The sequence below is a fragment of the Saccopteryx bilineata genome, chromosome 4 (genome assembly GCF_036850765.1).
Source record: "Saccopteryx bilineata isolate mSacBil1 chromosome 4, mSacBil1_pri_phased_curated, whole genome shotgun sequence".
Taxonomy (NCBI): Eukaryota; Metazoa; Chordata; class Mammalia; order Chiroptera; family Emballonuridae; genus Saccopteryx; species Saccopteryx bilineata.
In genome coordinates this window covers 278846839-278862692 of record NC_089493.1, presented here as the reverse complement: position 1 = coordinate 278862692, position 15854 = coordinate 278846839, and the positions used below count along the sequence as shown (strand labels likewise).

Genomic DNA, 15854 nt, shown 5'->3' with positions numbered 1-15854 from the left:
TTTGTCTGGATTTTCTAACACCATTTATTGAATAGACTGTCTTGACCTCATTGTATATTTCTGCTTCCTTTGTCATATATATATATTTATCATTATTATTATTTATATACTTTTAAAATTGAACTTATTGGGGGTGACATTGGTTAATAAAATTATATAGGTCTTAGTGGTACAACAATTTGGTAACACATCGTCTGTATATTGCATTGTGTGTTCACCACCCCCAGTTATGTCTCCTTCCATCGCCATTTATCTCTCCCCTTTCCCCTGTCTCACCTCCCCCACCCCCTTTCCTCTGCTAATCACCCTACTGTTGTCTGTCTGCGAGGTTTTTCTATTTTTTTCCTTTCTTGTCCTTTCCTTTCCTCTCTTTTCCTTTCTTCTTTCCCTTCCCTTCCTTTCCCTTCCCCCCCTTTTTTTTGCTTAATTTATTCACCTTTTTCATCTCACTCCCACCCCTCCCCTCTGGTTTGTCATATATTAATCGACCATATAGGTGTGGATTTATTTCTGGGCTTTCTATTTTGTTCCATTTTTTATCTTAAATATTTATCTGCTTTGTGGACTACAGCTGAGGATTGATTTCTGCCAGGAAAAATCATTGCTTAAAGTAGTGGTCCCCAACCCCCGGGCCAGAGAAAGGATAAATAACTTACATTATTTCTGTTTTATTTATATTTAAGTCTGAACGATGTTTTATTTTTAAAAAATGACCAGATTCCCTCTGTTACATCCATCTAAGACTCACTCTTGACACTTGTCTCGGTCACGTGATACATTTATCCGTCCCACCCTAAAGGCCGGTCTGTGAAAATATTTTCTGACATTAAACCAGTCCGTGGCCCAAAAAAGGTTGGGGACCACTGGCTTAAAGGGTGTGAACCTTTCTGAAAACTTAATTTATAAAATATAGGGCATGGCTCATTTCAAATGATTGTCATGTAATCTGAGATATGTCTAATGCTATTAATTGACTGATTTTCATGGGTACAATTGACTTCATTCCAGGTGACATTGGAGCTTTTCACATGTGGATAATTTCGTCTGTTTTCATGCGTGTACTTGGTTTTTCTCAAAAGGTTCCAGTAAAGCTGTAACGTAGCAAAAGGATTAATTTGAAGTATACTCTTCTGTCACAAGGTTAATTTGATACAGTTTGTAAAAATGCAGTGTTTATTACTGAGCTTGTCGATTGATCTAACAGCTGCCATAAAAAGAAAGCACAGGATTCTTAGGAATCTCATTACAGACTGACGTGGCGAGCGAGGCAGTCCTGAAATACAGGACGAAGCTCAGGAAAGCACTGTGTGCAGAATTCACAGTGAACGAGTTAAGCTCCTGCAGTGTCCAGCTGGGCTGTGCTGTGCTGGGCTATGCTGGTGCGTGCCTTTAAATTCAGCAGGAGGAAGTTATTTCATTTTTCATTCATTAACTCCTTCACTCCTTCATCAAATTTACTGAGACCCGGAGGGAAGTTTTTAGTTTTTTTAAAAAATAGCTTTATTGACGTCTTAATTTGCTTACTATAAACATCTACACCTTGTAAGTGTACAATGTAGTGATTTTTTAATTGTAAATTTTTAGAATTGTGTAACCAGCACCACAATCCAGTTTTAATTTTTATTTATTTATTTTACAGAGACAGAGAGTGAGTCAGAGAGAGGGATAGACAGGGACAGACAGACAGGAACGGAGAGAGATGAGAAGCATCAATCATCAGTTTTTCATTGCGCGTTGCAACACCTTAGTTGTTCATTGATCGCTCTCTCATATGTGCCCTGACCGCGGGTTTTCAGCAGACCGAGTAACCCCTCGCTGGAGCCAGCGACCCTGGGTTCAAGCTGGTGGGCTTTTCCTCAAACCAGATGAGCCCTCACTCAAGCTGGCGATCTCAGGGTCTTGAACCCGGGTCCTCTGCATCCCAGTCCGACACTCTATCCACTGCGCCACTGCCTGGTCAGGCACAATCCAGTTTTAGAACGTTTTTATATCCCCAAAAGTCCCCTTGTTCCAGTTTACAGTTTATCCCTGATTTTACTTCTAGCTCTAGATAACTACTAATCAACTTCGTTGTCTATATACTTACCTTTTCTTAACATTTCGTGGAATCATACATGTGAGGCTTTTCAGTCTGACTTCTTTCCCTTAGCTTAATATTTTCTTTTTTCTTTCTCTTTTTCTTTAGTGAGCAAGAGAGAGACAGGAAGGGAGAGAGAGGAGAAGCATCAACCCATAGGTGTGGCACCTTAGTTGTTCATTGACTGCTTTCTCATATGTGCCTTGACCAGGGAGCTCCAGCTGAACCAGTGACCCCTTGCCCAGGCCAGTGACCTTTGGGCTCAAGCTAGAGACCATGGGGTCATGTTGATGATTTCACACTTAAGCTTGTGACCCGGTGCTCAAACTGGTGAGCCCATACTCAAGCTGGATACTCGGGGTTTTGAACTTGGGACCACAGCACCCCAGGCTGACACTCTATCCACTGTGTCGCTACTGGTCAGACAGCTTAATATTTTCAAGGTTCATCTATGTTGCAGCATGTGCCAGTTCTGGATTCCTTCTGTTTAACGATAGAATTCCGTTGCATTGATACACCACATTTTATTTATCCATTTTTCCGGTAAACAGCTGTATGCCTAAAGACTTGAAATGATTTTTTTTGATTGGTGCTTTTTGGAAACATTAAAACATTCACTGTTAAGTGCCCCACTTAATTAAAAATCATGCCCCAATTCATTAATGTGTAATAAAAGTCAGATGTGATAAATGCCGTGGAGGCAGCCAACCCACCAGTAATGCCAGAGAGCATTTGGCAGAGAGCATTCTGGGAAGCAGGGGAGCCTGGGTGAGAAATAGCTCCGCTGAAGCAGGTGCCCCTTTCGTTTTGTAGAAATTGTCGCGTAGCTGAGTATGGATGAGAAGAAATGAAAACCCTGCAGGTGACATGGTTAGAAAGCAGTGTCTATAGTCTGCTCGCCACAGGCTAAAGGGCTGTAGATTCATGAGGTTGGACATGTGTGTCTCCTTGATTCACTAGTCTTGATTGACCTGGATCTGGATTACAAATTATACAGGATCTCCTGAGACGCCTCTCTCACCTAAATATATCATCAAGACCATATTCAGAGTTCCCCAAGGAGAGGACTCAGTCAGGTCACGTTCACCACAGTAGCCAGGCCTCGTGCTGGGGCAACTAAATGAATGCGGCATGATTGTTGCTGTCAGGGGGCTCAAGTTAACAAGAGAAGGCAGCCATGGAAAGAAGATCATTAACAGAGAAATTGGCCAAGAGCTGGAGTAGAAAGTAGCGCAGAATAAGGAAGCACTCAGGAGGGCTTCCTGGAGGAGGAGACCCTTTAGTTTTTTTGTGTTTTTTTTTTTACAGAGACAGAGAGAAGGATAGATAGGGACAGACAGACAGGAACGGAGAGAGATGAGAAGCATCAATTATCAGTTTTTCGTTGTGGCACTTCAGTTCATTGATTGCTTTCTCACATATGCCTTCACCGCGGGCCTTCAGCAGACCGAGTAACTCCTTGCTCGAGCCAGCGACCTTGGTTCCAAGCTGGTGAGCTTTGCTCAAACCAGATGAACCTGCACTCAAGCTGGCGACCTCGGGGTCTTGAACCTGGGTCCTCCGCATCTCAGTCCAACGCTCTATCCATTGTGCCACCGCCTGGTCAGGCCTTTTAGCTTAGTCTTGAGTGAACAGTGACTCAGGTCAAATGGGGAGGTGAAAAAGTGACACAGGGTGGGTGTTAAGTAGAATGGCCTTCGGCAAGGCAGGCATCATAATGAACTAATTATAGGACTAGTGCCTACTTGGGTTTTCTGCTGTGTTAGTTTGATTGTGACTGGTGTGTATATGGAAGGGAATACTGCTGATGTCACCCAGACCTTAGGGGCTGGGTTTGTGCTGTTCACCTGCATTCCATTCCCCTTTGGGGCCAGAGTTGTCAGAGAAGTTACTGACTTCTGCACTGAAGTCAAGCAAACTGACAGGGATTGCTGAGTTAATCATTGTATTTGTGGATGATTCTTTTTTTTTTTTTTTTTTTTAATTTTATTTATTTGTTTATTTTTTTACAGTGACAGAGATTGAGTCAGAGAGAGGGATAGACAGGGACAGACAGGCAGGAATGGAGAGAGATGAGAAGCATCAATCATTAGTTTTTCGTTGCACATTGTGACATCTTAGTTGTTCATTGATTGCTTTCTCATATGTGCCTTGACCGCGGGCCTTCAGCAGACCGAGTAACCCCTTGCTGGAGCCAGCGACCTTGGGTTCAAGCTGGTGGGCTTTTGCTCTAACCAGATGAGCCCGTGCTCAAGCTGGCGACCTCGGAGTCTCGAACCTGGGTCCTTTGCATCCCAGTCCAACACTCTAGCCACTGCGCCACCGCCTGGTCAGGCTGGATGATTCTTTTAAAGCAGGGGTCGGGAAGCTTTTTGGCTGAGAGAGCCATGAACGCCACATATTTTAAAATGTAGTTTTGTGAGAGCCATACAACGACCCGTGTACGTTATGCATTATCCAATACAAATTTGGTGTTGCCCCGGAGGACAGCTGTGATTAGCTCTAGCCAACCGCAACCATGAACATGAGCGGTAGGAAATGAATGGATTGTGATACATGAGAATGTTTTATATTTTTAACGTTATTATTATTATTATTTTTAAAATATTTTTCTGAAGTTGGAAATGGGAGGCAGTCAGACAGACTCCCGCATGCGCCCAACTGGGATCCACCTGGCACGCCCACCAGGGGGTGATGCTCTGCCCATCTGGGGCGTCACTCTCTTGCAACCAGAGCCATTCTAGTGCCTGAGGCAGAGGCCACAGAGCCATCCTCAGCGCCCAGGCCAACTTTGCTCCAATGGAGCCTTGGCTGTGGGAGGGTAAGAGAGAGACAGAGAGGAAGGAGAGGGGGAGGGGTGGAGAAGCAGATGGGTGCTTCTCCTGTGTGCCCTGGCCAGGAATCGAACGTTATTATTTTTTTTATTAAAAATTTATCTGCGAGTCAGATGCAGCCATCAAAAGAGCCACATCTGGCTCGCGAGCCATAGGTTCCCGACCCCTGGTTTAAAGGTACAGGCTAAGGTTTATTATGGAGAACCGTAAACACAGCCCAGGGCTTGGTTTTGTTTCCCCACCTGAGACAGGGCCCCGGTCCGGCTGCAGTTTGGTATGCTTCTGTTTTGGTTCCTGTGGAATTTAGATAGTTTTGAAGTCCCAACTTTTAAGAAGCCCTCAAATATGTGCCTGTGTGGATATGTAGAGATACTAGCATAAACACATCTAAGAATGACATCTGTCGAGCATAAAGGGTTGTTTCAATGTCAGGGAGTATTCTGGGACCCATGATTCAAGGTTAATCACTCACCTACCCACTGAAAAAGCACATGCTATGTACCAGGAAGACAGGGTAGGAGTTGGAGACCCAATAGTGTAGTTGAGAACAGTTGTTAGGTTTGGGATGCCAAAGAGGCTTCCTTCCTGTGGAGGGCCAGCTTTTTTTTTTTTTTTTTTTTTTTTTTGGTATTTTTCTGAAGTTGGAAATGGGGAGGCAGTCAGACAGACTCCTGCATGCACCCGATGTGGATCCACCCGGCACACCCACCAGGGGGGTGATGCTCTGCCCATCTTGGGGGGTTGCTCTGCTGCAACCAGAGCCATTCTAGTGCCTGAGGCAGAGGCCACAGAGCCATCCCCAGCGCCCGGGCCATCTTTGCTCCAATGGAGCCTTGGCTGCGGGAGGGGAAGAGAGAGACAGAGAGGAAGGAGAGGGGGAGGGGTGGAGAAGCAGATGGGCGCCTCTCCTGTGTGCCCTGGCCGGGAATCGAACCCGGGACTCCTGCACGCCAGGCCGACACTCTACCACTGAGCAAACCGGCCAGGGCCAGAGGGCCAGCTTTGATCATTGGCAGTGCTAGCCTAGAATGCTGGGATGGATAGTGGTATTTGTCATGGGCACAGAGTTGAGAGTAAATGTACAAATGCTGGTATTTAATGATGCTACATTAAGGTTTTGTGCTGTGTAGACAGATGACTTCTGTAAAGGTTGGGTTTGGGAGGGAGAGGACGTTTGTGTTAGAATAAAGCAAGTGGTATGGAGGGTAGAGAAACTATCTTGTTTCAGCATGGGGATGGGTAAGGCTGGAGTACAGAGGTTGCTCCTAATCATGTGCTTATTGTGTGCTGTCTCTTAAGTGTCTTTAAGCCTGTTTTTTCTTTCTTTCTTTCTTTTTATTTTAGTGAGAGGAGGGGAAGCAGAGACAGACTCCCGCATGCGCCCTGACTGGAATCCACCTGGCAAGTCCACTAGGGGGCGATGCTTTGCCCATCTGGAGCCCTTGCTTTATTGCAACTAGAGCCAGTTTTTAGTGCTCGAGGCAGAGGCCATGGAGCCATCCTTGGCGCCTGTGGCCAACTTGCTCCAATCCAGCTATGGCTTCAGGAGGGGAGGGGAAAAGAGCGAGAGAGAGAAGCGAGAGAGGGAGGGGTAGAGAAGCAGATGGGCGCTTCTCTCGTGTGCCCTGACTGGGAATCAAACCCAGGACATCCATATGCTGGGCTGATGCTTTACCACTGAGCCAACTGGCCAGAGCCAAGCCTCAGTTTCTTTAAGTGTAAAGTGGAGATAATAATACCTGCCTTATCTATATCATAATGTTGATGAGAGGAGCTAATGAATCATGGGTATGAAAATACTTTACCACCCACAGAACATTAACCCTTGGAATGTTATTATTACAGGTGTGAGGATAAGTGGAGCAGGACATGCCTGCAGTTAGGCAAGGTTGAAATGGATGGTAGTGGCCTCAGGGCCTTTGCACTGGGCTCCTCTGCCCAGCATGCTGCCTCTTGTCATATCCAAGTTTTAACTCCAAGGTTACCAGCATTATTAAGGCCACATAATTTAAGCCGATTCCTGCACTGTCTCCACTTATCACCTCATCCCGTTTTATTTTTTCAAAGTTTTCATTAACTAAAATGGTCTCCTTAGCTTATTTGTTTATCTTCTCTATTAGAACTGTGCAAACATTGCGTATCTCACTCCTACTTTTATATCATCAGAACCCAGAATAGTGCCTGACACATAGGTCAGGATTTCTGAACATTTGTTACACAAGTGAATGGAAGGGCTCTTGAAGTCCACAGACCCATTGGGCTGGGGGCCCAGGAGTGCTGGGAGGACTGTTAAGAAAGGAGTGTGGGGGCTGTGACCTCATCTCTTTGCAGACATGTTCCTGAATCTCCCATTTCTTTGGTTATTGAGAAACTAATTCAATTAAGTGCATAGTAACTGTAACTTAATTGAAAATTCCATCAACTCTGGATCTGACTTCAAATGTAATCTCTTACAACAAAATAAAGAACAAGAATCAGAATTCATATAATTTCCTTAGCATATGTAACAGGCCATGAAATTGTACAATGTTTCCAATTTGTCAGACTGGTGAATTCAATCTCTTAAAAGATAATCTTGTTCCTTAAACTACATGTGGTATGAATTTGAGTTGAAATGTGTGAATCGTATACAATTAATACCCAACCCGTCCCCACACCAAACTGATTTGCTTTTAAATTGGCTTTTTTTTCCTCTCCTGCTGCCTGGCACCGATTCCATTTCCCCATGTTTCTTGTGAATTGTTATTATACTTTCACCAGTATAATGATTATAGTCAGGTTGCATGGGGCTTCCCTGTGTTATGTGAAAAGCACAGGCGTGGGGAGAGGCCCAGGGCAGTTGCTTGCCTGTAAATCTAGGTGTCTAGTGTGTTCTTTCGTACCTGGTGACTTACTTGCTCCCTGGAGATGCTGTGGCCTCTGTAGTTGTTTCTCTCCCTTCACAGGCTGGACTGATGAATCATTGCTTCTCTCACAGGGTGACCTGTCTGTGTGCCCAGTTTGAGGCCGTCCTACAGCATGGCTTGAAGAGGAGTCGTGGATTAGCATTAACAGCAGCTGCGATCAAACAGGCAGCGGGCTTCTCCAGCAAGACTGAAACAGGTACTGCTCGGCCTTATGAGGAGGCCCAGAGGATGCTGTCTTTTCTCTTGCTCTTTCTATTTATTTATTTTAATAGGGAGCAAGGCAGTCATCATGTGGGGCTGGTGGGGGATAGGGCGGGGCGAGGCGGGGTGGTACAGAAATCACATGCAAGGACGTCTGACTTGTCAGCCTGGTGTTGTCTGGCATCTTAATTTAAATGAAGTCATCCTTTGTGCAGAATCCTCAGAGCTGCACGTGGCAGTCTTTGAGGGGCTCGGGGGCCTGCAGCCGAGGTACTTACTTCACCAACGTGGTGTGGCAGTTGCTGGGAAATTAATAATCTGTTTTAATATTATGCATGGGGATAGTATGATATTTCATAATTAAATCTGTCTTCAATTATAGCAACAGAAACCGCAGGGGTCTCTGAGCTTGTAAGTTCTGCTACCATCCATTTTAAAGTTGTCAAAGCACTTCCCATGTGCCGTGCTCCTGCGTCTCTGAACGACAGAGATAGAGCTACTAATAATAACTGTTAACACTTATAAGTGTTCAGTGCAACCCTGGCACTTTGTTCGTCTCTGTATAAATTAACTTGTTCAGTTCTCGCGACAGGCCTGTGAGGATGAGGGGCCTTTATTTTCTCCACTATACAGATGAGGACACTGCTGAGGGTATTCGCTTTGGACTCGCATCTTAGTATGTATCCCATCAGATAACAACCGTCCTATGTGATGAGCTAAACAAGAGCTGGATTTTAAATATTTAGACAGTTGTTTGTTAGCTGGTTTCTGGTCTGTCCAGTTAACATGCTGCAGATGTGCAGTCATCTGTACTTTATTTAAATGTATTTGACTGTTAAATGCGCTGCCCACCAGTAAAGAAATAGACCTTCATGAAAGCCGTGCGATTTGTGTATGTTTGTTTTTAGGTTCCTTTTAATGTTGAATATTGCCACTGAATGAAATGGATCAGTGGATTTAAGATAAGGTTAAATTTTTGTTGTTGTTAAATTCAACCATTAGAATCACTTGGGGCACCCTGAAACGTGACAACTTATGAGTAAAACGGGTATACATAACAAACAAAGCAGAAGAAAACAAAATCTCGTCCTGTGTTCCCCTCCCGCCACATTTTAAAGGCACGCTCTTTCAGATGCTGCTTGTGGTTGTCACCCTGAATTCCAAAATCTTCCTTGTTACTGTGATGATGTTAGTGTGACTGCTGAGAAAAACGTGTTGTTTTTAGCTAGTTCTTCTCTTTTCACAGCTAAAAACCACCCCTCGCCATGTTTGGTGGCAGTGGCTGCGGACATTCCCTGCTGACTAAAGCCTTTGCCCCTCCTCTCACTGCGCTGGTGTGGGCCCTTCGTGTCCTCCGCCCTTCAGCCAGCCCCGACTCCTGTTCCCCTCCCAGCTGCTCACTTTCAGACGTGAATGTGGCTCCTGTTGGGGTCAGGGGAAAGCTGCCAGGGGGTTCCTGTCCCTGCAGGTTTTCTCTTGTGCTTCTGGGCCCCTTCTTTAAAAGTCATGGATGTAGGAGGCTGGTTCAGAGAAGAGCCAGCATGAATGGCCTCAGATGTCATAGAAACCACTGCTACCTGTGTGGCCCCTCCCCTGTCAATCTCTGTTGTCTCCCGTCCGGGCTGTTCAAGGACATAGCTTTTCCCACAGCCTCCCTTGGCTAGCTTGGCTCTCGTATTTCCGTCTTACCTGTCTGGGGGGCGGGTTGCTATCTTAGTGAACTGGTGAGGCCTGGCTCTGCTTCTCTCTAGACGAGGGCAGCTGCGGGCATGGCAGGGGCAGCTGGGCTTTGGAGTCAGACCGTGAGGGCAAGTCTGGTATGACCCTGGGAACATCGGAGTTTTCACTTGTAAAGGTGGGCAGTCTCGTCTGCCTGGAGGCTTGTCGGGGGATTCAGTGAGAACCTCCCGTAAAGACCTGCTTCAGTTCATAGCACCTACTACTATAAATGATTAACCAGTTGCCCTCTCTCCTCAGCACCCTTTTACCTTTCAACCTCTTCCTCCATCTCATCCCTCTTAGGGCTCTGACCTTTTAGCCTTGAACAATGGCTCTTTCTGTTCCCACCCAGACTAGAATTCTTGTCTTTTACTTGGCCCTGATAATCAGAGAAGTACCACTACCTTTATAAGGCATCTCCAGCATTCACGTTCTTGCTACTTCCCTGTACCGTAGCCTGATTTCTGTACCTGCATCCCAAAGAGGCTGATGAACGGCCCTCTGGCACTGTGTTCTGCTGAGGAGGCTGTGCTGGGCTGCCTCCTAGACAGTTCGAGGCCGGGGAAAGACAAACTGGGTTAGTCCTGGAGCGGCTGCCAAGGGCTTTGCCATCACTGTCAGCAGCCTTCATTAACCATTCACTGGTGCAGGACAGTCCTTGGCTGATTAAAACCTCTTTCCTGCTGTTGAACGTGTGATTAAAAGCCTCACAAGAGAGGGGAGCTGTGGGCTTTCAACTGCTAAGTGCTGAAAAGATCAGATCAATGGCTTCTTGAGGCTGATCTTCGAATGACCCTCTCAGGCAGAACGAGGAAAATGAAATCTGGTGGAAATGAGCATCGTTCTGTTCCGTTCCTCCGTCCCTGTTGGCTGCTGGGCCAGGCCCTTTATGTAATTTAGCAGTTTATATCAGACTCGAGCGTGAGGCGGCGGGGTTGAAATCCCTGCTCAGTGGTGACTTGTCACACATGAGGTCGCTGGGACACCTGCTCTCTGAGCTTCTGTTTCCTCATGTGCAAAATAGGTTAATAACAGGCCCTGCCTTCCAGGGTTGTGGTAGGGACTCCACGAGAAAGCGCCCACAAAGCTCAGGCCTTGGTATAGAGCTGGCGCTTGATGAAAACGTGGTAGTAACTTGCCAGCGTTGATGACGATGTCCTTAGTTTTCAGATGATGACAGTGAGGCTCAAGTAAATCAATAAATTGCATAAGTTTCCACAGCTGGTAAATGGCACAGCGGAGGATTCCAGCCCAGGTCAGGTTGATGTCAAATTCCTGGCTCTCCCCGACTCCCTCCTCCTCTGGCATTGGGCCTGAGGCCCGTATGCGCCTCTGTGGACCACTGCAGCTCATTTATCAGAATTGAAAGTGACAGGAGGGGATAAGTAACGGTGAATTAATCTGGAAGGCTGTTTGTTGCATGAGCTCTGTTTACCAATGAGGAACATTACCTTTTGAAGAGAGAAAAGCTGAAAAAGTAATGACTGACCAGAATGATGTCATTGAAAACCACAGTACTGTGGGTACTACTGAGTGTGCCAGAGGTGTGGCTGCGTTTGGTCCTCTGAGGTCACGGTGCACGGGGGACTGGGTGTGGAAACTGGTACCTGTACAGTATACATAAAAAAATTTGTTCAAAGTTGTTAACATTGAAAACTTGTGAGATTTTATGTTGAAATACGATTTCTAACTTGTCTTAAGCTTGAAGATCTGCGACTCTGGGGCTGTGAGCACATTTCCTGTGGGCTCTGGAGCGCCATCCTCCTGCCCTCTGTGGACTGGGTGGGGTGCTCTCGTTCAGCATGATGCCCCGACACTTGAGATAAGAGTATTGGTTGCCATTTATGGTTGCACTTTTATTCTCATCTAAAATTCAGTGGGGTTCAGGCGTAAACACCTCTCAGATTAGAAGCCTTTGAAGTCAGCTTCTAGAGTGCAGAACGGTCGTTCTGTCCATTTGTCCAGTTTTAGAGTTGCCTTTTGGGAGGGGAGTTGCTAACCTTCTCACTTGGCTAGAGCCAAAAGTCCCTTAGTTTTTGTTTTTGTCTGGACTTTAAATATACATTCTTGTCTTTGTAGATGCCTGGTGTTTTCAACTGAATGCCACATGTTGGGTATGAAGAATTATAGGGATAATTGGGAGCTTGGGACGATGTGATCTTTCTTCAGAGAGGATGTGCTGTTCCTCCTCAGACAGAGTGGAGGAAGATCGATTTAATCCAGTCAAGGATTGAGCCAGGTCACACCTGGGCTCCCACCTTTGTGAGGGCTGATGTCTATAATATTTCCGCTTCTGCCTTATTTCTAGGATTAGTTCTTTGGGGTTTTCAGCTTATCTCAGTTTCCTTGAGCTGCCACAAAAATTTTTTCACACCCCGAGTGGCTTAAAACAACAGAGAAATGGCCTCTCTCCCAGTTCTGGAGGCCAGGTGTCCAAAATGTAGGTGTCAGCGGGGCTGGTTCCTCCCGGCTGCGCAACACGGAATTCCCGCTTCCGGTGTTGTCAGCAGTCCCGGCGTCAGCAGTCCTTGGCGTCCATCCCTGTGGCTGCCGCTCTCCAGTGTCTGCCTGTCTTCACACGGCCTTCTTTCCTGTGTCTGTCTTTCTGTGTCCTGTCCTCTCCTTAGAAGAACATCAGTCATACTGGATTTAGTTTCCACCCCACTCTAGTAGGATGTCATTTAAACTAATTATGTATGTCTGTGAAGAGGCTTTTTTATTTTTTATTTTTTTTAATTTATTTTTTTTCCCCGAAGTTGGAAACGGGGAGGCAGCCAGACAGACTCCTGCATGCGCCCGACCGGGATCCACCCGGCATACCCACCAGGGGGCGATGCTCCGCCACAATCAGAGCCATTCTAGCGCCTGAGGCAGAGACCACAGAGCCATCCTCAGTGCCCGGGCCAACTTTGCTCCAATGGAGCCTTGGCTGCAGGAGGGGAAGAGAGAGACAGAGAGGAAGGAGAGGAGGAGGGGTGGAGAAGCAGATGGGCGCTTCTCCTGTGTGCCCTGGCTAGGAATTGAACCTGGGACTCCCGCACGCCAGGCCAACACTCTACCACTGAGCCAACCGGCCAGGGCCTGAAGAGGCTTTTTTAAAATAAAGCACATTCTGGGGCTCCCGGGGGACATGAATTTGGGGGACACTCTTTGATCCAGTACGCAGATGCATTCTGGAGGTGGTTACCGGGGCTCTTTCTCCTCAGGGTGCCCTGAGCTCTAATTGTTTTGGGTAGACCCTGTGGGAATGCTGGGAGCTCAGCTTCCCTTTTCACCAGAGAAGCTGTAGGGTTGGAAAAAGCCTCAAGGGCAAAATAAGGCTCTACCTGTCAGACTGCTGTGTATGGACTTCCCTTCTCTCCCAGTCCTTCACTTCTGTTTTAATAATACAAAAAAGTTGTCTCGCTTTTAAACTGCTGTTGTTTTTGTGGGAGAGTTGGTCTGTTCCAGGCTAATATTCCTGTAGCTGAAAGTAGACCCTTGAAGCAACTCATTACATGCCTTTTCCTGTTGCCAGATATACCACCTTTGTGTGTGACCATTTCAGTTCCTGCTCTAGTAATCAGGTCTGAGTTTTCCTTCGGAGACAAGCTGTAGATTGGGAAGGGAGTTTGTCATGATTTCCATCAGTGCCGCAGGCATCTCCAATTTCCTAGTTTGCTGTTTGCTGGGTGTTTTGTTGTATTGGTTTTTGCTTTTGGCTTAGCATTCAGATTTTTTTTTGTTTCCGACTTAAGGAGTTTTGCCCTAAACATCCCTGACTCACAAAATGTTGGCAAGGCAGCCATGATATAGGCAGATATGCCATCAACTCAGCTTTGTCTTGGCGAGGTTTGTTGGTAGGCCAGGAAGCGGTGTCCATCCTAAACAGAGACCCCTTGAATTGATTGTCCAGATACTAGGGTTGCGAAGGACCCCCACAGGCTTGGGGTGAGGCCACCTTTAGGATTCAAATCCCTGAAGCGAGAGTCTGCTTTTTCAATGTAAGATCTGTTTCTTCTTACTTCTTGACAAGTGACTGGATTTGTCTACAGAAATGGGTGATTTGGTGATGGTGAGCTGGGAGGCTGCATTTTCAGGGTCTGGTCCTGCAGTTTGTTTAAACTCTCCCTTCCAGTTAGCATGAATGATTACAGCAGACATTGGTTATTCCCCATCTAGCAGTCTGTCTCTTCTTCCTTGCTCATAGAACTCTGATTTTTTTTCAGATGTTGGGTGGCCAAGAGCTTTGAGCCTGAAGCTATCCCCCGGGGGAGTGAATCTGGGTCAGATCAGGCCAGTCATCATAATTATCCTGCCTGGTTGGTTTAGGAAAAGCCTGGAGATGCAATTCTGACAAGAGAAGGAAGCAGTCTGCTGAAGGGCTTCTGAGGCAGTTTCTCGCGAAGGGTTTCTACATGGCCTTGGTTTTCACTTGAGACTGTGATGTTTGGAGTTGTGGCAACCATCTTATGACCATGAAGGGAACAGGTCTGAGGACCGAAGCCAGTGCGCCAAGGATGGCAGCTTAGAAAGGCGGGAAGTATCTGGATCCTTGATAATGTCCCCGAGCTTCTGAGTCAACCACTTCTGCAACTGCCGTACTTCTGGGCTTACTGTTATGCAAAAGAATAAATTCCCTAATGTTTTAAGTGATTTTGAGGTCTTGCATCCCAAAACATCTTAACTTAAACAATAGAGAAAAGACAACTTAAAATATATAGTCAAATGCCCATGCTCCACAAATGGAAGGAGAGATGTGATCAGCACGTTGTTAGTCTTGACACCTGAATGTTTTCTGCTCTTTCTTTTTCTTCTTTTTCTGTTTTTGTTTGTTTGTTTCCTCCTCTTTCTGATTAATGGCTGCACACAGACTGGTTTTCTTAGTGTTTGCCAGGAAGCAGCTCCTGTGACCCAGGGGATTGTTAGACTTTTCCTATTCATCATGCCGTTTTATCCCTGAAGTGACTCAGCGTAGTGAATGATAGTGTCCCCATTTTATAGACGAAGAAATTGTGGCTCAAAGAAGTGAAATAATTCCTTAAAGTTGTAGAGATAACAAGTGGCAGAGCTGGGATTTCGACTCAGGTCTACATGATTGTGATCCTGAAGCTCCTATGTTTATCAATGACAGCACGTTGTTTTCAGAAAGAGGGCTCTCTGAAAGATCACGATCCCCCTAATTTGAATACATGAGTAAATTAAACATCAAGTTTTGAGCAAGTTATGGTCACTCAGAGCAGAGGTCAGCAAACTCTGTCCCCCACTGAGTTTCGTAAGGAAGGTTTTATTGGAGCACAGCCACGCACATTCATGTACTTACTGTGTATGGCTGTAATTAGGCAGAGCTGTGTCGGGCCTTCTGGCTGTAAAGTCTCATGCAGTGACTATTTGGCCCTTTATAGGAAAAGGGTTTGCCAACCCCTGCCTTAGAGAACAAAGGACAGGGGATTCCACCTTGTGTCACCATCACACCACGTCTAGTTGTCTGCTGTCCATATCTCTACTAGGTGGTAAGCTTTGGGCACCATGTCTGTTTTACTTCCTCTTGACTTTCCAGCTGCTATCATAATGTCTTGAAATATATATATAAGTTCTTCAACAAGAATATGTTCCATGAATACATTTTGGTTGGAAAGAAAGGCATTCATTAATGTGCGCAGTACTACAGTTCACAATTCCTGAGGTACATTATACCAGGATCACTCTAGAGTGCTCAAAGGAGCTGATTAGTTTTTTAAAAATTTTTATTCATTTTTAGAGAGGGGGGAGAGAGAGTGTGAGTGAGAGAGAGAGAGAGAGAGAGAAAAAGAGAGAGAAGGGGAGAGGAGCAGGAAGCATCAACTCCCATATGTGCTTTGACCAGGCAAACCTGGGGCTTCAAACTGGCAACCTCAGCATTTCAGGTTGACACTTGATCCACTGCACCACCACACGTCAGGCAGAACTGATTAATTTTTGAGGAGAAGACCAAAAGTTAAATTTTAAATTAATTAAGTGACCAAGAGGTCTGCATAGTCTTGGCTTGCAGCCATCGAAAGCCCAAATAGTTAGTAGAGAATGCAACATGGAAAAATGGATTATTTTCCCTTCTCCTGAGACAGAAGAAAGAAGCAGTGCAGTGAGTGGCTTTCCTAG

General features: G+C 45.9%; 1 protein-coding gene across 1 annotated transcript in view; it reads left to right on the top strand.

Moving 5' to 3' along the window:
• Window positions 1–15854, top strand: part of SNX29 (sorting nexin 29) — a 568687-nt gene that overhangs the window by 47326 nt on the left and 505507 nt on the right. Inside the window, exon 4 of the mRNA XM_066274829.1 lies at window positions 7889–8013. Coding sequence (XP_066130926.1) covers window positions 7889–8013 — 125 coding nt within the window. The remainder of the gene's footprint in view (window positions 1–7888; window positions 8014–15854) is intronic.